The sequence below is a fragment of the Zingiber officinale genome, chromosome 1A (genome assembly GCF_018446385.1).
Source record: "Zingiber officinale cultivar Zhangliang chromosome 1A, Zo_v1.1, whole genome shotgun sequence".
NCBI lineage: Eukaryota > Viridiplantae > Streptophyta > Magnoliopsida > Zingiberales > Zingiberaceae > Zingiber > Zingiber officinale.
The window spans coordinates 165,191,708-165,202,800 of NC_055987.1; the positions used below are offsets into that span (position 1 = coordinate 165,191,708).

Below are 11,093 nucleotides of genomic sequence, written 5' to 3' on the forward strand. Positions count from 1 at the left end.
TCCCCCACTAAATTCCCATGCATGCGAGAGATTTTTCCATTTGCTCTCATATTTCCATTCACATTTATAATAGAAAGTGTAAGGGTGTGAGAAAGAAAAGGGTACGAGAAAGAAGTGTTGGACACAAACAATCTAATGCCAAAGATTTATGGGTATTAGTTGAATTTAAGCTACACCGAATTAAATTCAACTTACAGTCGAAATGACCTGAGAGGATAATCTCATACTGCCAGCAGGGGATGGTTTCTGCTACATACCAAAGAGCGGCTGGGTAGGTCTGCAGAGCGGTAGAGCAGGTTTGCAGAGCAGCAGATCAGAGCATCAGAGCAGATCTAGAGAGCGGCTGACCAGATCTGCAGAGCAGAAGCGACAGGCTGGTCTGCAGAGCGGATTCGTAGGTCTGCAGAATGGAACAATGGTGCTGGTCTGCAGAGCGGAAGACCAAGTCTGCAGAGTAGAAGATAAGGTCTGCAGGCAGAGTAGAAGACCAGGTCCGTAGAGAGGAAAACCAGGTCTGCAAAGCAGAGCGACAGGGTTAGTCTGCAGAGCGGAAGACAAGGTATGCAGGCAGAGCAGAAGACTAGGTCTGCAGAGCGGAAGACCAGGTCTACAGAGTGGAATGACAGGGCTGATATGCAAAGCGAAAGACCAGAGCAGCAGGACAGATCTATAGAGTGGCAGACAAGAGTAGCAGACCAGAGCGACACTTGATCTGGCAAAAGACAGATCGGGCGAGGAGACTGGCCGATCGGGAAAATTAACCGAGGCCTGCGAGTGTCGCAGTTTCCTTAAAACAGATTCGCCCACCTCCGGCTGTGCTTCGAGGCTTACAAAGGTCATCTATTTTCCAAGATACAGCGGTCGACTGTGAATCTGACCAAGCACTGGTGGTCACGGCGAACTGGGTGGCACCCGAATGCTACCACGGGCACTCCGCCGAGTAGGAGCTACACGACAGAGGAGGAGGAAGAAAATGGGGAGCCTTTGCTATGTAGTGTGCATAACCCTTTTGCCTGTAGTCACAACCTCCTTTTATAGGAGCTCAAATGAACGACAAAATTAATGATCGATTAATGATCATTACTCACCAAGCTACGAAACGTCAGTGTTTCTCTCGCCCATTTTGATTCTGCATTAATCTTCCTTTAATGCATTCACTACACAAGCAGCAAAAAGGTTTACATGGTAAAATGTTGGTTGTTCCACTTGGGCGAATTTTGCCTCGACCGGTCCGACATTCGTGTGCGCAGGTCGCGCTCGAGTCAACATGGTTCAGTGCAATCCGGACCCTCGATTTGCACCCCTCCTGCGCACTCACGCGTGAGAGAAAGCCTCTCCCCATGCATTTGTTCACATCCTCAATGCATGTGAATCAATTTAAACCAACAAAAGTATCTTGAAACTTCCAATGTGGGACTAAAGTCTCATTCACAATGGAGTCTCTTTCCTATTTCATTTCTTCTCCATTCACTTATTCAACAATCCCCTACATGAATGGAGATAGGGTAAGTGATAGCATTCAGCAGTTGAGTCAAGTATAGGATAGGTAGGTTTTACCCTTTGAACCTTCCCTTGTAAAAATTTGGATGCTTACTGGCTGATAGTAGACACGATGTCCTTGAACTATACTGCCGTCTGTGTAAGCAGTGACAAATCTCACCTTAGACTCTCCCTGATACAACTCAGTTCTCATGAGTGTGTTCATTCTTGGCCATGAACACGCCCGGTTCTATGAGAAACTCTAAGAATTGTGTCTCCAATTCTCTTCGAAGCGGCCCCACTTCTTTCTCACATAGGTGATCCCTCAAGAGTTGTCATCTACTCGTAGACTTAGAGTCTTTTATATCAGATATCCAACTCGCATGGCTGTATCCTTCGATCACAGCAGGATATCTTGTATAGTGCAGTCCATATTCACGAGTATACCTCAAGTGCCTCAGTACTCTTGTTATCCCTTTCCAGTGCTCAACACCGAGATTACTCGTGTATCTACTCAGTTTGCTTACTGCGTAATCCAAGTCTGGTCGTGTACAACTCATCAAGTACATCAGACTTCCAATTACTCGAGAGTACTCTATCTGAGAGATACTTTCACCTCGATTTTTCGATAGATGTTGACTCATATCTATCGACGTTCGTGCCAACGCAATATCACCCTTGGTGAATTTCTCAAGAATTTTGTCCACATAATGGAACTGACTAAGAACAAGTCCTTCTGTTGTTCTAAGAATTTTGATTCCTAGAATCACATCAGCTAGGCACATGTCTTTTATATCAAATCTTGAGCTCAGCATACCTTTTATGGATCTTATTATCTTATCATTACTTCCAATGATAAGTATGTCGTCAACATAGAGGCACAAGATGACATAGTCACTCTCTGTGATTTTCATGTAGACACATTTATCACATTCATTGATCTTGAATCCACATTCCTTCATGGCATTATCGAATTTCTCATGCTATTGCTTTGGTGCTTGTTTCAAGTCATATATGACTTCACCAATCTACATACCTTATTTTTCTATCCTGGCACAGAAAACCCCTCAGGTTGGTCCATGTAGATTTCCTCTTCTAAATCCCCGTTTAGAAAGGTTGTTTTTACATACATTTGATGTATTTCGAGATTCCATAGAGCGACAATAGCCAACAATACTCTAATGGAAGTTATTCTCGACACTGGAGAGTATGTATCGAAGTAATCGAGGTCTTCTCGTTGTCGATATCCTTTGATTACCAATCTGGCCTTGTATTTATCGATTGTGCCATCTGATTTCATTTTCTTCTTGAAGATCCACTTGTAACCTAGTGGTTTATTTCCCGGAGGAAGATCCACAAGTTCTCAAGTATGATTTTGCAAGATAGATTCTATCTCAGATGCAATCGCCTCTTTCCAGTGAGGTCCATCAGAAGAGCCTACAGCTTCTGAGTAATTTCGGGGCTCACTCTCCAACATGAAAGTAATAAAATCCGATCCATAGGATTTTTCTACCCGAGCTCTTTTGCTCCATCTAGACTCAACCTCCACGGGTTCCTCGTCATCATCATCTTCTTCTTCTTCGCCTTGTATTTCGTTTGCCCATTTTGAGGAGCTATCATCCTCTCGGGTCTTATACGGAAACACATGCTCGAAGAACGAGGTATTTCTAGATTCAATTATCGAGTTCTTGTGTATCTCCAGTATGTGTGACTCATATACACAAAATCTATACGCAGTACTGTTTTGTGCATATCCAATAAATATGCAATCAACAGTCTTGGGTCCTATCTTAATCCTTTTTGGATCAGACATCAACACTTTAGCAAGACACCCCCACATTGGTAAATATTTGTAGGACGGTTGTCTTCCATTCCACAACTCATAAGGGCTCTTATTTATTTTCTTCTGGGACACCTTATTTAAAAGGTAATTAGCTATTAACACACTTCCCCCCACATGGACTCTGGTAATCCAGAACTCAATAGAAGAGCATTCATCATCTCCTTTAGAGTTCGATTCTTTCGCTCAGCAACACCATTTTGCCGAGGAGTATAAGGAGCAGTTGTTTCGTGTCTGATCCCATGTTCAACACACAACTTAGCGAACGGTGACACATATTCACCGTCTCGGTCACTTCGAACCACTTTAATTTTCCTATTAAGTTGATTTTCAACCTCATTTTATAGAGAGCAAATTTCTCTATAGCTTCATCCTTACTTTTGAGAAGATACACATAACAACATTTTGTGTTATCATCTACAAAAGTGATGAAGTATTTATTCCCACCACGTGTTGGTGTACCTTTTAGGTCGCACACATCAGTGTGGATTAGGTCAAGTGGTTCATTACTTCTTTCAATATGTTGAAAGGATGACCTTGTCATTTTCGCTTCAACACAAATCTCACACTTGTGTTTTGGGTCAAGGCGGAATGTAGGTATACTTTGCATATTAATTAATCTATGCAATACATCGTAGTTAACATGTTCTAGTTTACCATGCCACAAACACGAAGACTCAAGCATATAAGTGGAAGAGCTTTCAGTTTTATTTATCTTAGGCCTAATCACCATTACATTGAGCTTAAACAACCCATCAGATACATATCCCCTTCCTACAAACACTCCATTCTTGGACAATACAACTCTGTCCGACTCAAAGACAGTGCGAAAGCCATGCTTGCTTAACAGTGATCCGGATACTAGATTCTTTCTAATCTCTGGAACATACAGTACATTGTTCAGAGTGAGATCCTTGCCGAGGTCATCTTCAGCACCACCTTTCCTTGGCCTATGATGTCCGAGGTTGCTGAGTTCCCTATATACAGTTTGTCTCCAGTGACTTCCTTAAAGTTGTGGAGAAGCTCCTTGTTGCAGCACACATGTCTGGTGGCTCCAGTATCGATCCACCATTGTCGCGGGTTTGAACCGATCAGGTTCAACTCAGAGACCACAGCAAAGAGGTCGCCCATTTATGGTCCCTCGTTCAGGTTGACCTCTTGCTTCTTCTTCGGCTTTCTGCACTCCGAAGATTTGTGACCCATTTTGTCACAGTTGAAGCACTTCCCAGAGAACTTCTTCTTGTTGATGCCTCCTCTGGGTCCCATCTTGGAAAACTTAGGGTTCTTCCGTTTTGAGCATTGACCGTGCTCGACCACGTTGGCTTTCACAGTAGCCTGAGAGAATAGTTTCCTCTCTGAACTCTTGTTGTCTTCTTCGATGCGAAATCGAACAATGAGTTCCTCCACATTCATCTCCTTCTGCTTGTGCTTCAGGTAGTTCTTGAAGTCCTTCTAACTGGGAGGTAGCTTTTTAATGATAGCAGCCACCTGGAAAGTTTCATTCAGAACCATCCCTTCTGAGTGGATCTCGTGCAAGATCACCTGAAGCTCTTGGACTTGACTGATCACCGTCTTGGAGTCAACCATCTTGTAGTCTAGGAATCGACCCACAATGAACTTCTTTGCCCCTGCATCCTCCGTCTTGTATTTCTTGTCCAGGGACTCCCACAGCTCCTTAGCCATTCTCTTCATGTTATACACGGCGTACAACGAGTTGGCAAGGCAATTGAGGATATAGTTTCGGCAAAGAAACTCAGAATGAGTTCATGCCTCCACTGTATTGATGGTTTGCGCATCAGCATCCTCAGCACGCTTGGGAGGGTCCTTGGTCAAGAACCGAGCCAGATTGAGCGTGGTCAAGTAGAAGAGCATCTTCTGCTGCCACCTCTTGAAGTTCAGTCCACTGAACTTCTTTGGCTTTTTCCCGATTGGCATAGTTCCAATCGAGGCGGAGGGGGTCTGCACGTGTTGAGTCTGTTGCACCTCAACATTTCGTTCCGTGACCATCTCAACAGAAGTGACTCTGTTTCAAGATTGTTGGACACAAACAATCTAATGCCGGAGATTTACGAGTATTAGTTGAATTTAAGCTACACCGAATTAAATTCAACTTACAGTCGAAATGACGTGAGCAGATAATCTTAGGCTGCCAGCAGGGGTTGGTTTCTGCTACGTGTCAAAGGGCGGCTGGGCAGGTCTGCAGAGCGGCAGACCAGAGCGTCAGAGCAGATCTGGAGAGCGACTGACCAGATCTGCAGAGCGGAAGCAACAGGATTGGTCTGCAGAGCGGAAGACTAGGTCTGCAGAGCGGAGTGATAGGGTTGGTCTGCAGAGCGGAAGACAAGGTCTGCAGGGCGGAAGACTGGGTCTGCAGAACGGAACGACAGTGCTAGTTTGCAGAGCGGAAGACCAAGTCTGTAGGCAGAGTAGAAGACCAGGTCTGCAGAGCGAAAAACTAGGTCTGCAGAGCGGAGCGACAGGATTGGTCTACAGAGCGGAAGACAAGGTCTGCAGGCAGAGTAGAAGACCAGGTCCGCAGAACGGAACGACAGTGCTGCTCTACAGGTTCTGATCTGCAAAGCGGAAAACCAGAGCAGCAGGGCAGGTCTGCAGAGCGGCAGACAAGAGTAGCAGACCAGAGCGACACTTGATCTGGCAAAAGACAAATCGGGCGAGGAGATTGGCCGACCGGGAAAATTGACAGAGGCCTGCGAGAGTCGTAGTTTCCTTGAAACAGATTCACCCACCTCCGACTGTGTTTTGAGGCTTACAAAGGTTGTCTGTTTCCAAGGATACAACGGTCGACCGTGAATCCAACCAAGCACCAGCGGTCACGACGAACTGGGTGACACCCGAATGCTACCACGGGCACTCCGCCAAGGAGGAAGAAAATGGGGAGCCTTTGCTATGCAATGTGTGTAACCCTGTTGCTTGTAGTCACAGCCTCACAACCTCCCCACTTGAGCGAATTTTGCCCCGATCGGTCCGACATTCATGTGCGCAGGTTGCGCTCACACATGATTCAACATGGTTTAGTGCAATCCAAGCCCTGGATTTGCACCCCCTGCTCACCCACGCGTGAGAGAGAGCATCTCCCCATGCATTTGTTCACATCCTCAATGCATGTGAATCAATTTAAACCAACAAAAGTGTCTTGAAACTTCCAACGTAGGACTAAAGTCTCATTCACAATGGAGTCTCTTTCTTATTTCATTTATTCTCTATTCACTTATTCAACAAGAAGTGACTTCAAATATACTCAGTAGAAGGAGAAGCAAGTGGATCATAGGTGTGAGAAAGAAAAGGGTGCAAGAAAGAAGTGGCTTCAAATATACTCAGTAGAAGGAGAAGCAAGATTCATCGTTGAGCCAAGGCACTAGGAGAGGAGAAGCAAAATAGGAAACAAAGGGAGAGAAAGGGAAAATATTCATCCTTCCAAATATAAATTGAACATTACTTTTCCTTCCTCTTTCTTCTCTAGATAATGTTTACATTTTAAGATGATTTAATTTAAATGATGATTTGGTTCAATTATATTAAACTTAGTGACTATCAAAAAGCAATTTAAGAGAGTAAAGATGCTCAATTAAAGGGTATCATACTTGTTATAATAGGACTAAGAGATTAATTTTTAACGAGTTCATGTTTTTAGGAAAAAATCTCTCTTACCACTTAGTCAATTTGATAATCGATTATAAGTTGATCATATAATTTATCTCCCTTCACATGATTTAGAGATGGACTATGAGGAACATTTAGGATGTGCATAATCATCTTTTACTATAAGATGAGGTGAAATATTTTCTTAATGGATATTTTACTTAAAAATACTAGGTAGATGGACTACCCATTATGAATGTTTCTGAATTTTTCCTGAGTCATTTAAGGTCAATCGGTATAAATTGAATAGCGGGTGCTAATTAAAAAGGAAAAAACAGAGACAGGTGGAATATTCAAAAGAATGCCATTTCCCACATATACATCGATGCTAGAAGAACAGAAGTGGGCACTCTCATGCACGAATTAACACCTGAGCCTGAATAGGGAGCTAAGCAAGCTTGGACACGAGTACAGAGTTCTCAGATTCTCCAAGATCAACAATTTAACTAATTGTTAACTAGTTTTAACAATATGATGAGGTTCATTGGCCTCATATTGCATATAAGCAAAGGGCACCTCTTTGTCTTAGTTCATCCCAGGCATAAAATGGTTCCTCAATTGCATAAGTGATTGTTTTAATAGATGTCAATTTTCAAGGGATATAAAATATCTCACTGTTATGTTAGGATAAAGGATACAACGGTCGATCGATCGTGAAGAAATCCGTCACGTCTCTTCTAACCGACGTCTTCTAACAGACGAGTGACGACTTTACCTCTCCAATTCAAGGCATAAAATGGATGTAAGAAGAGACCCGTCACGTCTAATGAATCATGCATCGCAGATTGTCGGGTCATGGCCATCGTAAACGAGAGAGCCATTGTCGATGGCAATCTCGTTGACGTTGTTAAGTTTTGAGGGTCATTTTGCAAAAGCATGACGTGATGGCATTGTGCATTCTCTATTAGATTTTCGCCACTAAACGAATAATTGATTATTTTAAGAAAATAATTAAAGTGAGATCATAGTTATCTCCATGACACAGCGCTTGATAGTGGAACAACAATTTGCAGACAAAGGAATCTAATTTTTAATCAATTCTCGATCAAACACAGAAGCTTCGTATATTTAATAGCCTTCAAACAAAAATTGTGACAGAATAGTCTGGAATAATGATGAAGCGATAGGACATCTTTTTACTTGTTAAAAGATTTAAGGATTAAATCTTAATTTTAATAAATTAATAGATGAATTTTCTTAATAGACGATTAACCCAAAAACTCGGAGCCTATGAATCACTTGCTATATATGGTGCCAATTAAAAAATGATAATAACACGATATATGTTTGACCATTGATTTCCCGTCTACTAGAGATAGAGATACGAGTAAATTGTTAAGGAGGATTTTTCCAACTTTTTTTCTCTGGTAAATAACCTAGAGGCCCTTGGGGCATAATCGAGCTGATAATCATGTGACAGATTGAATACAATGACAACAATCAAACTTTTTCCCACTAGGTGACAGATTGAATCCTGATGAAAAATATCCTCCCACATGGGGACCTGATTTACTCCATCTCAATTACTGGATTTCATCTTTTGCAACATAGTAAACAAACAAGAGGCTAAATTATCTTCCCAATTATGGATTCCTCATCTAACAAACTTCTTAATTTTCTATCTTCTCTAAAAACAGATCCTAAACTTGAATAAATGAACAATCTAACTGATAGATTTTAGCGTAGAGGCTAACAGATATATCACAATCTGAAGCATAGATTATAAACAATATCAAAATGTAAAGGTCTTTAACCTACTCATTGTGGAAGACACAGCAGCCACACAGAGCATGTTATTGTGAGCTAAAAACAAAAATAACAGAAGAAAAGAAGATAATCAAGAGGAACAAGGAGAAAGAAAACCATTACCAACTGAGCAAATGTGATGCTTAAAGCCTTCCTCGTAATCTCAAATTATTATGCTTTCCATTCTTGTTGCATCCATCATCTCTTCCAGCATTCTCCAAATCATTTCTTTCCCAGTGATGCAAGATGGGCCTTGGTGAAGCAGCAGAAAATGCCTGGTAAACCAGTAATCCCCCATATGGAAGCTCCTGTTCTATCATTTTGCCGCAAGTGTATCCGGGTATATCGATTTTCTTCCTCCATGGGGAGACTTGCCTGCCTCCCCCAAGTGTGGTGACAGCAACCGAGAACTCCGAAGGTGCAAAACAGGCAAGGACTCTTTCGACCAAGTCACGGTAAGTTAGCAACCGAGGGTTGAACCCCATGGTCTCATAGCTTGCATAGCTGAAACCCTCTTCTGGTGTTACATGAATCGTAGATAGAGCTGAACCATTTACACCGTTCATAGAGTAACCACATGGCTCAAAATCCACGTTGCAGATCTCCATCTCAGGTATAATTTTGGAGATCCCAGAGAGCTTCGTCATCTGGTTGGCAGAAGTAACCACTGAATTCTTGAAGAAAATTGATGCTCGTTTCCTATCCAATCCAGTCATACACATCTCTAGAGTAACCATAGGCAGCTCAGGATACTCGGTCGCATAGTAGATGTGCCATTTGCGGTTCGACATTGATGGATCACTGATCACGTGAGCATTGCCACCTGACTTGAGGAAGCCAAAGAAGCCATTGAGGACGGCAACTTCCTCGGAGAAGCTGTAATACGGTGATGGCTGCGCGTTCGGGAAAATGAACGTGCCCCTTGAGTATTTTACGGATTGAACGGATAGTGAAAGCATAGCAGCAAGCTCAAGGACTCTAGGAACAGAAAGGAGGAGCTTTGTAGTCCCACAAGTCTTCAGAATGATCTTGTGAGGGTACATGAAGAGGCTCGACTCAGAGAGAACATAGGAATCAAAGTTCTTGTTCGACAACTGGGACACAATGGTGCAGCATGCCAAATCTAAAAATGAATCAATCTGTGCACGAGAAAGGGCACGCAGTCCCTGACCACAAGTGTCAGATGCTTCAGAGAAGGTAATCTCTAAGCGCTTCTCGTACCCCTCAAATCCAACTGTGGAGAATGACATTGAAGCCAATGGAGAAGAAAGAGGGAAACAAGAAGGGAAATTGAGAGAGGTTTCGTTACTAGAATGAAACAAGGAAAAATAAAGATCAAATGATAGAAGAATCCTAGTATACTAAAGAGAGCATCTCAGGGAATATCAGGATGGCCTTCTGTAACACTGCAAAGTATCAAAATGAGATAAAAGGGTTAGCAATTGATTGGATCAGCAGGAAAAATGTGTTCCTCCTTCCTCGTGATTTTGTTTTGTGATTGTTCTTACGTTGGAGTATGCAGCAGATTGGAATTTCTTGATTCCTCCATGCGGTCGAACATCTTCAATACTGTAACCCAGGGGAGCTTCGTACTGTAATGAACTACAACTATTATTACTAGACTTCTTCTTCTTTCCACCTTTTGACTCCATTAATTCATCCGATATTTCTGCAAGATCAGAAGAATCACACACAGAATAAATCAAAAGGAGAGATTATTGACAGAGAAAACAAAAAAGATCCGGCGTAAACAATTATTTCAGTTTCTTTAAGCAAACACTTTTCAATCACAAAAGAGAAAAACAAACATGGGAACCAATTAGCCAAATCTCTGATACAAGAATAAAAAGCATAAGGGATTGAGGATCAAAGATAAAGCAGAAAATAGCCATAAATACTAATCAGATGAATAGCTTAACGAACAGGTCAAAGAAAAACAGCAATGGAGTATGGAGAAACAACAGAACATAAATCCTACCAAAAAAACACTGCAAATCCAGAGAAAAAAAAGTAACGCATCAAACAAAAAAGAACAAAACATTCGAAACAAAAAACAATAGTTCGATCTCGTCAGACGACGCGGAAATCTAGAGTTGTCGATTTCAACAAAAGAAAAACAAACTAGCCATACAAATTAACCAAAGAACTCTTTTTTCTTGCGGCGGCGACGATATCTTACCTACTCGCTCGTTTTCAACGCCAAGGAACAACCTTTCAAGCAGCAAGCTCCAAGATCGGAAAAGGAGAACCGGGAAACCCTAAGCAACCGATGAATTGGATTGGAGGAGGGAGGAGGGATCAAGAGAAGCAATAGGCAGTCTCGATGGCTTCCCGTTGTCGAGAGTTAATCTTTCGCAAAAGCCCTAAA

General features: G+C 42.2%; 1 protein-coding gene across 1 annotated transcript; it reads right to left on the minus strand.

Annotated features, from left to right (window-relative positions):
* Nucleotides 1-8,678: 8,678 nt before the first annotated feature.
* Nucleotides 8,679-11,093, minus strand: LOC122038279 (S-adenosylmethionine decarboxylase proenzyme-like). The gene is made up of 3 exons (XM_042597932.1): nucleotides 10,905-11,093; nucleotides 10,234-10,394; nucleotides 8,679-10,131 (listed from the first exon to the last, which is right to left on the minus strand). Exon 3 carries the CDS (start codon nucleotides 9,973-9,975, stop codon nucleotides 8,869-8,871), a length of 1,107 nt encoding a protein of 368 aa, XP_042453866.1. The 5' UTR covers nucleotides 9,976-10,131; nucleotides 10,234-10,394; nucleotides 10,905-11,093; the 3' UTR covers nucleotides 8,679-8,868.